The 19,646-nt window shown below is 41.4% G+C and overlaps 1 protein-coding gene across 6 annotated transcripts in view; it reads left to right on the top strand.

Moving 5' to 3' along the window:
- The window catches only part of LOC127642729 (electrogenic sodium bicarbonate cotransporter 1-like), an 87,571-nt gene extending 71,823 nt beyond the window's left edge, over window positions 1-15,748 (top strand). For 2 of the 6 annotated variants that reach the window (XM_052125245.1, XM_052125256.1), the window contains 8 exons: window positions 987-1,165; window positions 4,527-4,599; window positions 4,701-4,769; window positions 8,335-8,508; window positions 9,398-9,562; window positions 11,190-11,283; window positions 12,427-12,506; window positions 14,201-15,747. In XM_052125245.1, coding sequence (XP_051981205.1) covers window positions 987-1,165; window positions 4,527-4,599; window positions 4,701-4,769; window positions 8,335-8,508; window positions 9,398-9,562; window positions 11,190-11,283; window positions 12,427-12,470 — 798 coding nt within the window. In that variant the 3' untranslated portion in view covers window positions 12,471-12,506; window positions 14,201-15,747. Of the gene's footprint in view, window positions 1-986; window positions 1,166-4,526; window positions 4,600-4,700; window positions 4,770-8,334; window positions 8,509-9,397; window positions 9,563-11,189; window positions 11,284-12,426; window positions 12,507-14,200 lie in introns of all 6 variants that reach the window. The other 4 variants (XM_052125264.1, XM_052125257.1, XM_052125251.1 and 1 more) reach the window with 3 other exon arrangements.
- The last annotated feature ends 3,898 nt before the right edge of the window (window positions 15,749-19,646 follow it).

Here is a 19,646-nt window from a genome sequence, read left to right as displayed (position 1 = left end):
GAATTTTCACATTTGCATGAACAATTCCTTCAACAAAGAGGTAAAATACTGTTGAAAATTGTTACTTCATGATAGCTCATGCATTAACAAGTAGAAAGTGAACCCTTTTTTTCTTTCAGTTAATTTTTGTAAATATGTAAGACGATGGCTAGGCAGTCCTTGTGGAGAAATAATTTCGTAATAATTTCTCTTCTTCATATTTAAATATTTAAACTGTTAAACCCATTGCACTTCGCTAAGCATTTTTACTCGATCACTGCAATGCTGTTCCAAATGGGAATCAGACAAAAGCAAGCCATTCTTTCTCTTTTACCCTGTAATGCGAGACCATTTTTTAAACATTGTGTCCTCTTACAATAATACCTCCTCATGGAAGAACTTTTATTGAATAAGTCACAAGTCTCTGTGACATACTGTATCTGTATCTGTACTTTTCCATTGAAAGCCACATCTGAGTGATCGCATTATAATTGGTAGTTAGTTTTACTTATTGTGTATACATGAAAAAAAAATAGCAAATGTATTTATCCAAATGGAAGACATTGCACTCTATGTATGATTGAATCTACTTACCTTAAAAGCTCAACAAGTATGAATTACAAGTGAAATGTGTGTGTCATTTATCATAAAGACATTTCAACTTATGAATTCAGTATTCTATTAACGTCAAAGGATTTGTAAACATTTGTACATCTCTGATGTTGTTCATACATGTCCTTACATTTGCTGTCAATGCATTGATATTGTAGGTTTCAGTGTCTATTAAAAATACAAAAATGCATGTCTGCTAGAACAACACTTTACGTACGAATACCTATGAATACAAATGAGATCACATTGTCAAGTTGTATGTCAGTATCTAGCATTTTGGTGGTTTTGATTGGACTGATGAAAGAATCAGCTGTTGAGTTGTCATTAAATGTTCATGATTCCCAATAATAATATAATTCTTTGTAACCAACCTTCTTTTCTGTGATCTTCATCAGAAAGGTGCAGGCTACCATCTGGACTTGTTTTGGGTTGCTGTTCTGTTAGCACTGTGCTCTTTTATGGGTCTGCCCTGGTATGTAGCTGCTACAGTTATTTCCATTGCTCACATTGACAGCTTGAAGATGGAGACAGAAACATCTGCCCCTGGTGAACAGCCCAAATTTTTGGGTGTCAGGTAAGTTCTGAAATATATGAAAAATAATATATATATATATATAATAAAAAAAGTAATTTCTTGTATGTTGTACGACTATTGTAACTGGTACTTTAGGTTGCAGGTCTGTTCTGACAGAAGGGTAAAAAACAATACTGGATCAAGATAATAAAATGCAAATAACCATAAAATAGTGCATAGGATAGCAAAATACAACATAAATAGATTTATTAACTTTTAAAAGGGTTGAGGAAACTCTTCCCAAATCTTTTATTGTTGACATCAAAGGGTGTGCATCTAACATAGGAAGAATGCAGGGAAAAAAAACCCCATAAACAATACTATACAAGATAAAAGAATATACAACCCAGAATACATTAAGTACGAGCTCACTTGAAACAAGGATAAACTAATTTAGATTAATATTTTTTTAATTATTCAATCATAATTTATATTTAGCATTATTAACAATAGTAAATGTCATTGTTTTTACATTTTAATTGACTTTTGTAGAAAAAGCAATTTTGTTATTGTGTTGGGTCATCACTTGATAACCAATTTAAAATCTTGGTCCTGAAGCAAAACCAGTTGAGAACCACAGCACTAGTAGACATATTTTGCTCCACTCTTTGACTACAGAGTTCGCCTCACAGGGGCAGCTCTTAAAAGGCTGCTTGTTTGATTAAACTCCAAGGGGATTTATTGATGCAGCTGTAAGCTGAACAAATGTATACAGGCATATTTCTGCTGAAAACACAACCTCCAGTATTTAGGTCATGTTTTGAACACTTTTCCACTTCAGTTAACCAATCAGATTTGTTTACTTTCCGAAAAGTATGATAATGAAAATTAACAGTATATTTACAATAAGGTGACTTTGTTATAATAAAATATTAATTCATGAAAATTTGTTGCAATCATTACCATACATAGACATGTCAGGGTTCCCATGGAAAACCTGGAAATATCAGGTAAAGATTGTGATTTCGTGGAACATGTCGACTCAAAAGTCATTTAAATTAATACAATCTTTTATTTTATAATTAATATATTTTTATTTATTATGCTCTGTTCTAAAATATTTAACCAGGGTGTTATGTTACACTGGATTAAAAAAACATGATGAAGAGTTTAATATATACTGTATCTGTTGTGAATGAGTAGCGAAGGCAGACGAGGAGATGCGGATCCAAGTGCAGTTCAACTTTATTGAGGAAACAGACAAGGCAGGTACACGGAAAACTCGGGAACAAAGGAAAAACCCTCAATGGGGAAATAAACACAAGACTGAGAAAACAGGCAGGGAACACATACCAGGCTAACAACATTCAACGATAGACCCCGATTGAACAAACAGACAGGGTTTAAATACACTGACAAGGGAAGACAGGAACCAATGAACAACAGAACTCAAAACAAGATAACAAGGTGAATAAACAGAAACCAATGGTAGACTAATGAGGACAGGTGAAAACAATGACAGAGAACACGAACGCTAACAGGGAGACTGTGGAACTAAACAAGGGACAAAAGTGAAAACTACGGAATACAGAAGTGACAAAAATGACAACCAAGGGGTAACAGTGAGCACAAGACGAGGTAACCCTAACAGTATCATGCTATTTACAGAGTTACAGAATACATGTAACAGGATTACATATTTAAAATACAAAATATAAGTAACTGTATTCCACTACAGTTACAATTTAAATTATTGGTAATTAGAATACAGTTACATTCATAAAGTATTTTGATTACTGAAGAGATTACTTTGCGTTTTATTATAATTTGTTTAATTTAATATTTAGTCCTTTCAGATGGAAAACATTTATAAATATAAATAATGTGATCCAAAGTGCATTTGAACAGCGGTGAAACGCTTCCTTATGATATGTTACATTCATACAAGCAGAAATAAGTTTGGAGCAGCAGAAATAGAAATAAACCTTGTGTAAATTGCTATTTCTAGCCATTTTACATGAGCATGTTACCAGGCACCATCATATTTTGTTATCAAGAAAATTCAAGTTGGATCACAATTAATTTTTTTCTAGTAAGAGCTTTGATATTAGGGCAGAAATCTTGTTCTTGATAATCATTTTTCTATTGTTTTCCTGTAAAAAAAATATCTAAATCCTTAAAACAAGATCAATTAGATTAATCTTGTTTTAGAAGCATAAGATATTTAGGTTTTTCAGAGAATGTATTTTTAACATGGGTATTGTCTTACTGTACTGGAAGAGTTTTTATAGTCAAAACAAGTGAAGAAAATCTACCAGTGCTGAATACGTTACTGACCTTGAGCAATCTAACAAAATACATTACACATTACATTTTAAAGCATGTATTCTGTAATCTGTAGTGGAATACATTTTAGAGGGAACCCTCCCAGCCCTGGATATTTAGAATACCTGACCAATTAGGGTGCTTTCACACTCGAAATTTTGGTGGGCATCTGGGTTAGAATGATGTCAAAGTTTGGTTCATTTGGATCATTTGAATGCTGTTTTCCAAACTTGGGTGCGCACCTGTGAACCACACCGAGTCTGCTTGAAAAGGTGATCTGGGGTATGGTTCATGTGAACTCCAGTACAGTTCACTGCTGATATGTATGGAATCGTATCAAATCGCAGAAGTGAACGTTTGTGATGACAAATAATTCACGTCTTTGCAGGCTTCCGATCGCAAATATTATAGCATAATGCATTTCCATCAACTGCTTGTGTCCAAATAAATCCCCTTTGGAGAGCAGCTCACATTCTTCACATTTCTTGCAATTCATCCGCGGGCTCGTGGCAGACAAACGCTAATATTCATCATATCATTGCACATTCAATGCATCTGTAGCAGACAAATAGAAGTGTTGTTCTTTGCATGTAAAGTTTTGGTGGTAAATCCAAAGAGATGAGTGCTATAATAACACAGCAAAGATGATATCTTCTTGAGTTGTTGCCTAGTTACAGTGGTAAACAGCTGCTGCATGCACTCACATAGATGACGCATTCAGAACTGAATATTTCAGACTGAAATAATATGATGTGAACAGAGACCAGCGGGGGAGGGGGGAGGAAACGAACCCGGGTGCAGGCCAAGCCATTGAACCTTGTGCAAAAGTACCCAATATGTTTTGATGGATTAAATTGAAATTTAAATGTTTTCAGTTTAACTTTTATCATACCATGGTGTTTTTTTTTTTTTTTTTTTACAAATTTGTGATTTTGTGATTGTGATTTTCAGAATGGAAGGCTGAAGGTTTGGGCATGGAAATTAGCTTTCAAGTCATGGAAATTCATTGGTTGAAAAGAGTGGGAACCCAGACATGTTTTTTTACCATAAGATTTAAGATTTTGTGTAGCATGTTATGTAATTCTCTCCCCTTTAGGGAACAGAGAGTCACTGGTGTCATGGTCTTCATTCTCACTGGTCTGTCAGTCTTCATGTCTCCTATCCTCAAGGTAATGATACATTCAATAGTATCCTGCTTGTACCATGGTTTTCTTTGTCTGTTCTTAAAAGCATGTCTCAGTGTAACATGGCTTTGAATTCTTTCTCATAGTTCATACCCATGCCAGTGCTATATGGAGTGTTCCTCTACATGGGAGTTGCCTCACTTAATGGAGTACAGGTAAGTTACCAAAGACATATAGTTCATTCAAATGGGCAAATTTGTAAGTGCTGAAATATAGGTGTGTGAGGGAAATTGATTCTGGATCGACCCCACAAAAGGAGCACTTGCACTATGCACATTGTACATAGGAGCCTTGAGTTCCCCATCTATCACTCACTCGACATTGTGTCGATTGTAGTGACACTAGGGGTCTCTCTTGAGAGCCTCGTTTGCCTCTGAACTTGAGAAAAGGCCAATGATAAATTGGCGAACAGAATTTGCATGCCCCTCCCCCGGGCATACGGGTATAAAGGAGGGCGCAATACGGCTGTTCATTCAGATTTTTTCTTCGGAACCAAGCGGTTGTGTATTCAGCAAGCTGAAGTTTCACTACTGTTCCACTCACCTCTGCAGATCTTTGCTGTTGGATCTTATGGCGCTTTTTCCAGTGTCTTTTCTCTTCTCTGCACGCAAGTGCAGTCTACGCACCTGGGTGCATCGACAGCGCTTCTAAAAGAGCAATAACCTCTAAAAGAGCATTTTCTCTAAAAGAGCAATACACATCGACATTGAATGTCTTTTTAAAGACACTTCTTTTTAAAGATGCCTTTCCGCCTTTGTGTAGTTCCTGGAAGCGGCAGATATCTCTCTGCTTCTGACGTTCATAGATGCTGCCTTGTGTGTCTGGGCCATGATCACACCGAGGTAGCATTTGTGGATGGCTCTTGTTCTCACTGTGAGAACTTGACCATGGCAACGTTGCGGTCGTGGCTTTCCTTTCTGAAAGGAAACACCACTCCAGCCGCCCCCTGCATCGCGCCTTATTCCCACAGGATTGAGGCCGACACGGATGGCGATGGAGGCGATTTGGGGAATTCAGCGGTCGCTGTTTCACAGGGTAAATCCCCATGAACCACCCGCCCCCCGCATGTTCGTTTGCTTCCGTCCGGGCCCGATGTGAGACCAGCTCGACCCATGGCCAGTCTGATGTCTCCTTCAGACCCCTCGGGCTGGATCATGACGCTGCATCGGAGAGCATAGCGGCGTCTGATGTGGAGGACTTGACTAGGCTTCCACCTTCGGGTCTGCCCGCCCAGTCTAAAGCTGACCTTAGATCAAGGTCCAGAGGACGTCTCCACAGGACCACCTCCTCAGTCACCAACCCGCCCCCTGCCGGGTACGTGGAGCAAGGTAAGTGCTTTGAGCCTTTCCTCAGCACTAATGCCTCGGGACAGAACCTTGCCTCCCGACGCAATACTACCTGCTCCCCCCTGCTGCGAAGCCCCACCAGGTACATCAAATGTGGTCGTCCTCTTAGTGCCCCTCGAGCGGAACTTGGATGTGTGGCTTTCGCTCTCCAACCCATTGCGCTGGCTGGCCAGGACCATCCAACTTGGCTACATGTTTCAGTTCACCAGGCGCCTGCCCCGTTTCAGCGGCATCCACTTCGCTTCGGTGAACGGCGAGAATGCCAACACCCTGCGGGCGAAAATCGCAACCCTTTTACACAAGGACGCGATAGAGCCTGTACCTCCAGCCAAGATGAAGAAGTGTTTCTACAGCCCTTACTTCATCGTACCCAAAAAAGGTGGTAGGTTGCGGCCAATCTTGGACTTGCAATTTCTCAACAGGGCCTTACACAAACTCCCGTTCAAGATGCTCACGCAGAGACATATTCTAACATGCGATCGGAATCAAGATTGGTTCACAGCAGTAGACCTGAAGGACGCGTACTTCCACGTCTCGATCTTGGCTCAAAACTGACCCTTCCTACAGTTCCTACACTTTGGCTTGTCCCTGTCCCTTCGCATCTTCACAAAGGTCGCAGAGGCAGCCCTTGCCCCGCTAAGAGAATTCGCATACTCAATTACCTCGACAACTGGCTGATTCTAGCTCACTCTCGAGTTACTGTGTGCCCACAGGGACCAGGTGCTCAGTCACCTCAGCCATTTAGGGCTTTGGGTCAACTGGGAAAAGAGCAAGCTCGCCTCAGTTCAGAGCATCTCTTTTTTCGGCATGGAGTTAGACTCAGTTTCAATGACAGCGCACCTCACAAACGAGTGTGCAGTCAGTGCTGAATTGCCTCACCTCATTCAAACTAGCCACTGCGGTCTCTCTAAAGCTCCAGAGGCTCCGGGGGCATATGACATCCTCAGCAGCGGTGCCACGGCACATACCGTGTGAACATCACTTCTTCCTGCCATCAGCTATTCAACCCTTGGACAGGAGTCCCCCTACAGTGGGTGTCCAAATGTATCGTGGTCACCAGAGATGCTTCCAAGCTAGGTTGGGGCACTGTGTGCAATGGGCACGCAGCCGCCAGTTCCTGGACAGGACCATGGCTACATTGGCACCTCAACTGCCTAGAGTTGCAGGCTGTACTTCTTGCCCTGCGGAGGTTTCTCCTGCTGATTCGGGGAAAGCACGTCTTGATCCATTCAGACAGCACCGTGACGGTAGCGTACATAAATCACTAAGGCGGAGTGCGCTCTCATCATATGTAACAACTCGCCCACCATCTCCTCCCTTGGAGTCAGCGGCAACTGAGGTTGCAGCACGCCACTCATATCACGGGCAGCCTCAACACAGCAGCAGGCAGTGGGAGCCCAAATCAGCTGGACCACCCCCAGGTGGTCCAGCTGATTTGGGACCAATGTCACACTCAGTGGAGAGTGGAAACTCCACCCCCAGGTGGTTCAGCTGATTTGGGACCAATACGGTTAAGCACAGATAGACCTGTTTGCTTCCCAGGTAAACTCCCACTGCCCGCTCTGGTACTCCCTGTCGGAGGCTCCCCTCGGGACCGACGCGTTGGCACACAGCTGGCCCCGGGGGGGCTGCGCAATACGCTTTTCCCCCAGTGAGCCTACTTGCACAGGTGCTGTTTAAGGTCAGGGAGGACAAGGAACAAGTCATTTTAGTGGCTCCTTATTGGCCCACTCAGACTTGGCTCTCGGATCTCATGCTCCTCGCAACAGCACCTCCCTGGCGGATTCCCCTGAGGAAGGACATTCTTTCTCAGGGACGGGGCACCCTATGGCATCTGCGCCCCCAGACCACTGGAATCTCCATGTCTGTTCCTTGGACAGGATACGGAAGATCTAAGTGGCCTACCACCAGCTGTCATAGACACCATCAACCAAGGCAGCTTTATGCCCTAAAGTGGCATCTGTTTGCAAACTGGTGCTCTTCCCAATCAGAAGACCCGCAGAGATGTGCAGTCGGGTCAGTGACCAGGTAGTGGTCGTATCGGTGGACCAGCGATGACCCCAGCCATATTTAACACTCTACAGAGAGAAAACATAGAGAGAGAATGCTCCCGTGCTTGTCACGTCACTTGTTCCCCTCCTCAGGGATGCCGGGAACCTAAAATGTATATGACGTCTTATGGGGTGTTGGGGAAGGTTACGTGCAGCTTGATGCGCTCTGCTCCTTTGGCACGCAACAGCTTACATCGAATGTACATCGAAACTCATTTTGCAATTGGATCATGAATCGAAATAGATTTGAACTGTGAGGTGCTTAAAGATTCCCATCCCTATTGAGAAATGCTTAGGCTTTATTTTTGCTCTTTTGTTCTCAGTTTATGGACCGGCTGAAGCTACTCCTCATGCCTGCCAAACACCAGCCAGACCTGGTCTACCTGCGACATGTTCCACTGAGGAAGGTTCATCTCTTCACTTTCGTCCAGCTGCTCTGCCTAGCGCTCCTCTGGATCCTCAAATCCACTGTGGCGGCCATCATCTTCCCTGTCATGGTTAGCCACATGCTGCCATCCCCTACTCTCAAGGAGTGGCAATAGATTTTGATGTATCTCTTTTTGAATCCTTTGAATGTTTTAACAAAATTAAATGTTGAAAGCAACTGTGACTGAGATACTAAGAGCCTCTGACTCACTTAAAGCAGGGTTCCCATTTTCATGGAAATATTAGGGTCTACTGAAGTAAATGTACTGTCCAGGTAAATGTCATGGAAAGAAAGAGAATCATAAAAAGTAATGGAAATGTCTTTGAAGTTTATATAGTCATTATATGTTATTCTAGTTACGCTCATTTGTACACTCACCATTTAATTAGCCAAAACTTTCTCAGTGAGAAATACAATCTTTATCCTTATCCAGTATTCATGAAGGACTGAATAAGTTATGAAAATCCTTGGTCAAAAGAGCTTTATAAAAGGAAGTTTAGTCTAATGCAGTTTACTTGATCCAATTTTTTTAACCCACAATAAAATAGACTAAAGGTTGAGAATGTGTTGTCATGATGTCACCAATAATATCCACAGACAATGAACAGCAAACTGCCATGCTTGTTAAAGTTGTAAGTAACTTAAAAGTGTGTGATTTCTGTGCTATTTCTGTGCTGTTTTCAAACATCTTTCTAAATATGACCCCTGTCTGCTGTTGATAGAACCAACAAATAGTCTCTCCCCTGTCTCTCACCATTGTTTGAGTCAATATTGTTGTGTCAGGCTGGATGGGTCACTTAAAACAAAGAGAGGAAAGTTTAATGTGCCAAAGAGTCCTACATAAATGTACCTACGAATGGTTTACTTATAGTTGTCTCTGCATATTAAGCTGGGATACGAAAAATATGCTAATTGTATCTATATCTTACTCTAAATGAAACTGTATTTTCATTGGTCAGATCTTGGCTCTGGTTGCTGTGAGGAAGGCATTGGACTATGTCTTCTCTCAGCATGATCTCAGCTTCCTGGATGATGTGATACCTGAGAAGGACAAGAAAAAGAAAGAGGATGAGAAGAAAAAGAAAAAGAAGAAACAAGGGAGCATAGACAGTGACGTGGAAGATGTGAGTGTTTTTGGCTAATATAAAATCAGTAATTTAAAGACGTTGGACTCTGCAAAGCAGTTAACTTAGTTTTTTAAATTAATTGATTGAATTATTATATTTAATTCTCATTTACAATTTATCAGATGTCTTTAAATAAATAGATAGTATCAATAATTAACTTGTTTATTTAAAGAGACATTTACATTATTAATCATGCACCAAAGTGTTTGGCTTTATATCCAGGAATAAACTTCCTCATGCAGGAAATGTGAGCCCCCATTTAAAAAGCACTAGGTCTGTAGATATTTTTATCTTATACATATTAGCTCAGGAAAAAGGCAAAAAAACAGCATGAGCCAACAGAATTGTCACTTTACATTACTCTCCAAATATTTTAAAAAAATCGTATGTGCCCTTGTTATTTACTGACAGGATTGTGAATCTGATTGAACTGGTTTCCTTAATGGTGTCAATACTGTATATTGCAGTGTTTATTATAGTAAAGCACTCAACAACTAAGGGTCCGTTTACACAACAAAGTCTTCAAAAAACTGAAAACTTTTTATGCGTTTTGGCTGTTCGTTTACATGATAACGGCATTTTGGGGCCTGAAAACCCAAACTTTAAGCTGTTATCGTCTCTGTGTAAACACAAAAACGCGAATTTTTGAAAACATTGTCGTCATGTGCACGCATATTACATGTTCAGTCTATAGGCATACACTTCGAGAACTTAGTCCCTCCAGGGAGAACAAACAAACATGAGATCACCAGTTGGAGTCCTTAAAAAGGTGGCGTGCATTATAGTCCAGGGTCACTTGTAGTAATAAAGCAACCTCATCTTCCGTTCAGAAAAAAATTGCTTGATGCTTTCGCCATCTTTGTTGTTTGTATTCACCGCTCTGTGGAAGAATGCTTATGTGCGCAGGTGCATAGCGTTTCTTTACAAAGTGACATTGCCAACTACTGGCCTGGCATGTGTAACGGGAGCCAGCTGGTAGATAGCTGTGCAGTGTGTAAACCTCATTCTCCTGACCTCAAGAGGTGCACTAGCGACTGACGCTAGGGGCTGTAGCCTTCAGCCTACTTCTTAGTGCATCCGTCTCCCACGCCGAAAACGGCGGTTCGAGTCCCGTTTGGGGCAAGGCGAGCAGGGCCAGTTACAATGGTGCCATGACCCTGATGGGAGTGAGTTTTAGGGGGGTGTGTGTAACGGGAGTCCGCTGGTAGATAGCTGTGCAGTGTGTAAACCTCACTCTCCTGACCTCAAGAGGTGCACTAGTGACTGACGCTAGGGGCTGTAGCCTTTAGCCTTCTTTAGCCGCTCTCTTTACACATGCATAATACATATATAATCGTTTTTAGTCGTTTTCGTGAATCCGTGTTAATGAGGATCTTTTTGATAATGTTGTCGTCTGTACGTAAAACTTAAAAAAAACACAAAGGAAAAACTTTTCAACTTTTAGTACATCGTTGTCGTGTAAACGTACCCTAAAAAGGCCAGTCACAATACACATCTTTTGACAATAGGCTATGGAATGCTCAAAAATGTGTTGAGCATTGAAATGTAAAGAAGGGGTGTGAACTATAATGGTGCATGTAGATTTAGTTCCTAAATCTGTTTTTGATGGTTTCTTCCTGTGCAGTCTGATTACCCTTTCAATGAAAACATCCCCAGCATTAAAATCCAAATGGACATGATGGAGCAGGAGCCTTTTTTAGGAGATAAGGCCTCCGACAGTGAGTAGACCAGATATGGGACCTCCCATCATCTTCTAAGATCTTTAGAGAACGCAACGAGATGCTCTCTAACCTCCTTTATAATTCAGCATGACTTTTTGTCTTTTGTGTGCAGTGCACGATGCCACTTCTTCTTGTCACATTATGTCTGTGGAGTTTGTCATACCTTCGTGGCTTTTGACAGCTTCATAACCTCTAACTGTCCTTTTACAATCCCCTTTTCTCTAGTTTTGCATTTTAGTTTACTGTGACTGTTGAAGTGATTTGCTAACATAAACTGGATTCTGGGATGCTTTAACTTTTTTAAAGCCTCTTTAAATATTTGTGGCTGATACGTTCACACTTTCATCTGTCTTTCCAAATGCTGGTCTATCAGTTCTCATCATGCAAAGGGATAAATACAGGACATATCACTTTTTTACAATTACAAAATCAATGTAATCAATTTAAATCAGTTGGAATCCTTTAAAACAGGGGTTCCTAACCTTTTTTTGTCAACAAAACCCCTATATTTAAAAATTATATACTTAAAGCAATGAAATTCCATCAAATGATTATAATTAATTTTACAACATTTTATTGTTGGAATAATTTAACAACTTATTTATTAATTTTGTTAAGATCATTGTGTTCTGTTGAGTGTTTGATCTTTTTTTATATTTGTTTCAAAAATATTTTTTTATTCCATTTATTTTGGCATTGGCATTTCTGTCACAATCTCATGAACTCCCTGCAATTTACAAACCACAGGTTGAGGAAACAAGCTTTAGGATAGTTAAAACCAATTATTTAAATGTGCTGTTTTTTTTTCTTCTTTCATCTCAATGCAAGAAACTGCTTGCTTTATTTGCATTGTTGGCTCAAAGGCTTCTATGAATTTTAACATCTGTCTTAAGTTGTAGTAGTAGTAGTAGTAGTAGTAGATGAGTATTAACATGAACTAATGAATTCATTGAACATCACTTCCAACACACTAATGATCAGACCATATTGCCTGTGTCTAGGTATCTGGTGCCTGTTTGTCCTGAATGTGTCTGTGTGTGTTTATGATGTGTGTGTAAATGCATGATACTGGTGTAGGTTCCTTGTGTTTAGCTGAGATCATTCATGCACTAATCATTTCCTGTTTGTTTTATCTTCCAGGAGAAAAGTCCCCTTCATTCCTTGACCGATATACATCATGCTGAAAAGCAGCACTACTTTCAGACCAGCCCAATGTCAAGGTAAGCATCTGAAGTTAGTGTAAGTTATTATGCATTTTTAGAATGCAGGGATGCGTTGAAGTTTGTTAAGTGTGCACATAATGGGACCTCTTAACAGGTTATAGATGTAGGATAATAACAGAAGATGGTGAAAAGGTTCAGCAGTGCTCCCTTCAGTACTTAAAATCAAAACTATAAGATCCATGTTCAGACTTTTTTACACTGTCTCGCTGCCTCTATATTCTGAAAGACAAAGCTGTAAAAAGTCATATTAAAATCTGCTCTGACACACCTCCAACCCTAGTATTAAAGGCTGTTCCGATGCTGCTTTGGCTCTGTGAAATGAAATGCAGCATCAGTGCTGCCTTAAACATGGTCATTGGTATGATAGAGTATAAATTTTCTAATTTTCATTTATAATTTTAATATTTTAAACAATTTCATGACATTATTTCTACTATTGTAATTCCTGTGCAAACGCATTTTTGTTGCCTCTTTGCAGCATTAAAGGGGACATATTATGCCTCTTTTTTTCATGATGCATTATAAGTCAATTATCTTACTGTATTGTGCATAACAAAGGTCGAGTTATGAAATATGAAAAACAGTGATAGTTGTTGACAATACCACTATCGTTTCATAATCCTTTTTGAAAAATGTACCGGTTTTATTACACGAAAAATCTTCATTGCATGACCATTCAAGCGGGACTGTGGAAGAGTTATCGTAACCGAAACAGAGCTACAGCTTCATCTTTATGGAATAAGGTAGTTAGGGACTAGTTGCTACGTTACACAAAGCACAATGTTTCACAACAAGCGTTTTTCTCGCAATGTGCAAACAAGCAAATTCAGAAAGCCAAATTGCAAACATTAAAAAAGTATAAATTGCGAAACTTACGACTTTCAAATTGGAAGTTCTGTCACGGAGAGTTTGTATCGATCCATCCTTGATCCTTAGCTTTGAAGCGAATCCAGCCTTGTGTTGACCATCGTTGATGAAGCAGTCCGAGTTAACACAAGCAGCTCTAGCGAGGAGATAAACATGGCGGACTGTGCCCTGCTCGCTCAGGTTTTAATGAGGACAGATCTAAACTACTCGAGCTGATCTCTTTGCCAGCTGTAAGTGGTACCTTTCCCCTTTTGAATTCATAAGGGGCTGAACGGTTCATTCAGAGACACTGAATTTTATTGATGGGGAAAGGAAAGAAATGAGGGGATGGTCTTTTACCATATTTTACCATATATGGTTGTCTACACACACTGGGGACATATAATTATATTTAAAAAATTGCATAATATGTCCCCTTTAAACAAGTCTGTGTAAATCAAGGTGTATATACTGTATGCCATCTTTGCCATGCAAGTACAACATAATAACAGAATGCTGAATTTGAAACTCACTTTTATACATTTAAATAATTATTGATAAAACCATAATAATTGATCGAGGCTTCATAATACATAATGTCCTCATTTCTTAGTTGTTGAAAGAATGCATTTAGTTAATTTGTCTTGGTTTGACTAAAAAAAAAAAAAAAATTAATTGTGTAGAGGAAATTATTGTGCAGTATTGGGAAATAAATTGCTTAAAAAACTTTTTAGGAAATTAACTATTTGAGTTCAGGTTCTAATAAAAGTTCAAAAATAAATGTTAACAAATAACAGCTAATTAAATTATCTTTTGTCTTGGAATCTTTTATCTATATCTTTCAGTTCAGAGAGAGTGCCATTAAATGTGCCTCAGATTCAAATAGATATGGACCCAGATGACAACAATGGCTACTACTGGAGGAGTCGAGGGTCTGAGACGTCCATATAACTCCTCCTCGTGCACTTGTTCGCCAATCTGCAACAGATTTTATTAAGCTCTTTGATCACACTAAGTTCTTCCAATTTGCAGAAAGCCATTTGTCAAGGAATATTTTTGAAGACTGTTCCTCATCAGGGATACTTTCTGTAAAGAGTAAAAAACAGCTTGAGAAATGCTTATCTTCCACCTAATCACTATGGTTCATAGGTTATAATTCCTAAACTACTATGCAATTCAGTTCATTGTATCACATGAACTGAGCTGTAGAAAAATGCTGTTGCTTTTTTCCTCAAAGGTGAAAGGACTATGACCTTTATTATTCATTCAATACTCCCTCCATTATTTCTACCAATTTCACAAAATACGTCAATGTTTTCTATGTCCTTTATGCTGCTCTACCTCTGTTTTACATGGTAGGCATTATGTAAAACACAGACTTAATACTTTTTATTATTATTTGCACAGCATGAGATTTTAATGTTGATCTTATTTTAGTGTACATCTTGAACAAACTTTTAAAGAAATTACTTATGAGAGAACACCTGTGAAATAGTATATTGTAATATTTAGCTGTTGATTAACATTTGAATGATATTTAATGTTATTGATCCTGATCCTGCTGTTTTTCATAATTTAATATAAATTTCTATTACATTTAATTTATATGCTTTAACAAACAAAATGTATGCCCAATTACCCCCCTGTAGCGTGCATGCTGTAAAAATCCTTTATACCCTGAAGAACCCAACTGTCCATGTTGATTCCTACTAACTCGTAACCATTCTTTCACCATCTCATAATTTATCAACAACAACAAAAACTGACATGTCTGTACAGGATTTTCAAATTCAACTTCTTTTAACCTTGTAAGTATTAGATTTGATTTTTAATTTATATTTTTGGGGGTATCTATGAAAAAGATGAAATATATTGTGAAAGCATGTCTGGGGAAATTCTTGAACATTTAAACAATGCTAATGTAGAGTGTGTAACATACATTTTTAATCAAGTTTTGTGACTGAACAAAACACAGCTGAAATTATTTTAGAATTTATATTTTTCAAAGGAAATGAATATTAAAAATGAACAGAATGTATTAAATTGTCTCCTTGTTTCTTTTTCTCTGAATTAATGTGAATAAATGGCATCTCTAATGCCAATTTATCTACTACACTAAGTATTTTGTGACATTAACTTACACATTCTACAAATACATCTCTTTTTGTAACACTTAAGTGTCTCGTTGATTTTTTGAACATTAGTGGTACAAATACAATCTTTTTGCTGTGAAATCCAGATATTATGTATTCTACTTCACCCATAAAATAGTGATATTTGTCTGTTCCACCTCTGTGGTCTTATGGTTTTAAAATGTTTAAATTGTTATTAAATAAATTGTAGTAAATACCAATTATTTAATTATTCCTTAAAATGTGATACCGAGGGAGGTTTTTTTGATATAGAAAGAAATTTGTATACAAACTTAAGTGCTGGCTGATTGTCTGAAAATAATATGAAATTTGAATATATGGAATGAAACTTGAATTCATGGAATGAAATTCTGAATATATAGAATGAAACTCAGAATGTATGGAATGAAACTGAATATATGGAATGAAAATGTAATATATGGAATGAAACTCTGAATATATGGAATGAAAGTGTGAAAATATGGAATGAAACTATGAATATATGGAGTGAAACTTGAATATATAGAATGAAACTTGAATATATGGAATGAAACTCTGAATATATGGGTTGAAACTGAATATATGGAATGAAACTGAATAAATGGAATGGAATGAAACTCCCTCTCAAAAGTGATGTATGTCTCTCCTGAGGCAGGGGTTTGTTGAAGAACCTCAGAAATAACACGATCAAGATCATCATTTGAAATGTTGGTTAAACTCCCATAATCCACAAAACCAAGATGTCTCCTGTGGTTGTACAGTGTTCGAATGTTTACAGACAACATTTGAGATTTGGCCATCCAGCTAAATCCTAAGTCCTGCATGTGAATCAGCAGAGCAGCTGGTATGTTGTATCTTAAAGTAGAAAAAACGTCTAGGTTACGAATGTAACCTCCGTTCCCTGACTAGGGGTCTCTCTTGAGCACCAAATATACATCTGATCTATGAAAAAAGGCCAATGAGAAGTTGACAGTCAGTATTTGAATACCCCACCCCCAGACATACGGGTATAAAGGCGAGGCAAATACTAGAGTTCATTCAGGATTTTTCTGAGGAGCCGGAAATGGTTCTGGCCACTACAGCGGTTCGGCTCAGCGACATGGCCGGGAAGACACAACGTCTCGTTCCCTCCATCAGGGAACGGAGGTTACATTCGTAGACGTTCCCCGTCTGTTGCTCTCTTCGACGTTGTGTTGGAGAAGCGACACTAGGGGTCCAATTTAAATCTGCCATGCGCTGAGCCCTGTACGTGTTCTGCTGACACAGGAGCGGTCAGGTATTTCTTACATGCCAACGACCGGCTGCGTCAGACTGCACGTACCCTTCCCCAATGCCCCTCAAAAGTCGTCGGAATCCTTTTGGTTACCCTAGACAGGTGAATAAGGTGACGCTTGCCAACCTGGGAATGAGCCAAGCCTGGCCAGACCTCTTTTCTCTCTATGTTTCTCACATAGAGCAATAGACAGCCGGGGCCCTTACATGCATTGAGGGAATGGGGCCAATTTCCTATTCTTTCAGGGGGAAAAGGCCCTGCAGAGACCACAACTACCCGGCGGGGAGGTAAAGTGGCGAATACATTACATGTGTTTTTAGGCGACACGTGGAAGTGGCGCGGTGGTAGATCCAGCCTCAGCGAGGGGGAGTTGCTACAACACGGCGACCGGGGGACAGCCGAAACTTACCCAAGGAAAACGCGGTTCCGCTCCTAAGGGGACCGTATCGCGGAAAATACACACAGGGGGAGTCCGAGTAGGAGTCCTCACCCTGCGGAAAACCTATTCCAGTGCAGAGTAGACTGAGTACCCGCAGTGGATTGGGTCGGCGAGTTCCTCCGCTGAACTGTGGACCCATGAGGGCTAGGGAGGAATCGACCAGTGATTCGAGACATGGAATCTCCTGGGAAAAAGAGACGCACAATTTTACCTCAATCGAGGGAAAGGATGCTATATGCAAGCGATTCACCTGGCCATCCCATCAGCGTGTAACCGAGTTCTACTGGCTAGGACCTGAGAAAACACGGGATGAAACTGACTCAACCCTGAGACTGTAATATCTCGTAAAGGTGTTGGGTGTTGCCCAACCCGCTGCTCTACAAATGTCTGCTAGGGAGGTACCCCTGGCCAGTGCCCATGAGGACACAACACTCCTCGTTGAGTGAGCTCGGACCCGCAAGTGGTGGGGGGTGGGGGGGCACGGCCTGGGTGTGATAGGCCAATGAAATGGCATCTATTACCCAGTGGGAAAGCCTCTGTTTGGAGACAGCGTTTCCTTTCCGCTGTACCCCAAAGCATAAAAAGAGCTGCTCAGAACGTCTAAAGCTCTGCGTGCGGTCCAGATAGGTACGCAAAGCACGTACCGGACACAGCAACGAAGGGGCTGGGTCTACCTCCTCCCGGGCAGCACTTGCAGGTTCAGTACTTGGTCTCTGAAGGGTGTGGTAGGAATCTTGGGCATGTAGCCCATTCGCGGTCTTAGGATCACATGTGTGTCTGCCGGACCGAACTCCAGGCTAGTGTCGCTGACAGATAACGCTTGCCGGTCCCCGACCCTCTTGATGGAAGTGAGCGCGATCAGCGGGGCAGATTTAAGAGAGAGGGCCCTGAGTCCAACTAATTCTAGCGGCTCGAAGGGAGGTCTCTGGAGGCCTGCGAGTACAGCCGAGAGATCCCAGGAGGGGAACAGGCATGGCCGGGAGGGATTTAACCTCTTAGGAACCTGATGATTAAGTCGTGCTTAGCAAGGGACTTGCCGTCTACTGCGTTGTGGTGAGCCGCTATAGCAGCGACATAACAGCATCCCCTCCAGCCTCTCTTGCAGGAATAAGAGCACTGACATAACTGCGCACCTCTGTGGGTCTTCAGCCCGGGAAGAACACCAATCTGCGAACAAGCGGCACTTCTGGCCATAGAGCTGCCTGGTAGAAGCGGCTCTGGCTTGGTTCATCGTGTCTATGACGGTAGGTGGTAGACCAGCTAGATCTTTCCAGAGGTCTGGATGCGGATGTCAGAGCGTGCCCTGCTCCTGAGAAAGAAGGTCCTTCCTCTGGGGAATTTGCCAGGGAGTGGCTGTCGCGAGGAGCACGAGGTCCGAGAACCTGAGTCGCTGCTGGCTCCAAAGGAGGAGACGACGGGCAAGTCATGACATGTGGCGGGAGCGTACGCCGCCTTGGCAATTTATGTACGCTACCGCAGTGGTGCTGTCTAACCTGATCAGGACATGTTTGTCTTGAATTAACGGGAGAAACTTCCGCAGGGCAAAGAAAACAGTCAACAACTCTAGGCAATTGATGTGCCAGCGCAGCGGGGCCCCTCTCCAAAGGCCCGCAGCTGCGTGCCCTTTGCACACGGTGCCCCAACCCAATCTGGAGGCCTCGGTAGTGACCAGGATGCATCGGGACACCTGCTGCAGGGGCACACCTGCCCGTAGAAAGCAGAGATCTGTCCAGGGTTTTAGAGTTTTTTGGCAGGCGGGGATTATTGTTACACGGTGTGTGCCGCAGCGCCATGCTCGTCTCGGGACTCGAGTCTGAAGCCAGTACTGAAGCGGTCTCATATGCATCAACCCCAGTGGCGTGGTTGAGTCGGAGGATGCTATATGCCCCAGGAGCCTCTGGAAGAATTTTATAGTGACCGTTGTGCCCAGCCTGAATTTGGCGAGGCATCTCAACACCGACTGCGCACGCTCGTCGGTGAGACGTGCGGACATTGAGACTGAGTCTAACTCCATGCTGAGAAAGGAGATGCTCTGAACCGGGGTGAGCTTGCTCTTTTCTCGGTTGACCTGAAGCCCTAAGCGGCTGAGGTGCCTGCGGGGCAAGAGCTGCCTCTGCGACTTTTGTGAAGACGTGAGGGGACAGAGACATGCTGAAGGGGAGGACTTTGTACTGGAACGCCTGGCCGTCGAACGCGAACCGTAGGAAGGGTCGGTGTCGTTGCAGAATTGAGACGTGGAAGTACGTGTCCTTCCGGTCTACCGCTGCGAACCAATCTAGGTGCTGGACGCATGTCAAGATACACTTGTGCGTGAGCATTTTGAACGGGAGTTTGAGCAGCGCTCGATTGAAAACTCGCAGGTCCAAGATCGGTCGTAAGCCGCCGCCTTTCTTGGGTACAATGAAGTAAGGGCTGTAGAAACCCTTCTTCATTTCGGTTGGAGGGAC

This window comes from Xyrauchen texanus, chromosome 4 (genome assembly GCF_025860055.1).
Source record: "Xyrauchen texanus isolate HMW12.3.18 chromosome 4, RBS_HiC_50CHRs, whole genome shotgun sequence".
NCBI classification, from domain to species: Eukaryota; Metazoa; Chordata; class Actinopteri; order Cypriniformes; family Catostomidae; genus Xyrauchen; species Xyrauchen texanus.
Note: the sequence above shows the minus strand (reverse complement) of the source record. Positions and strands in the feature narration are given on the sequence as shown.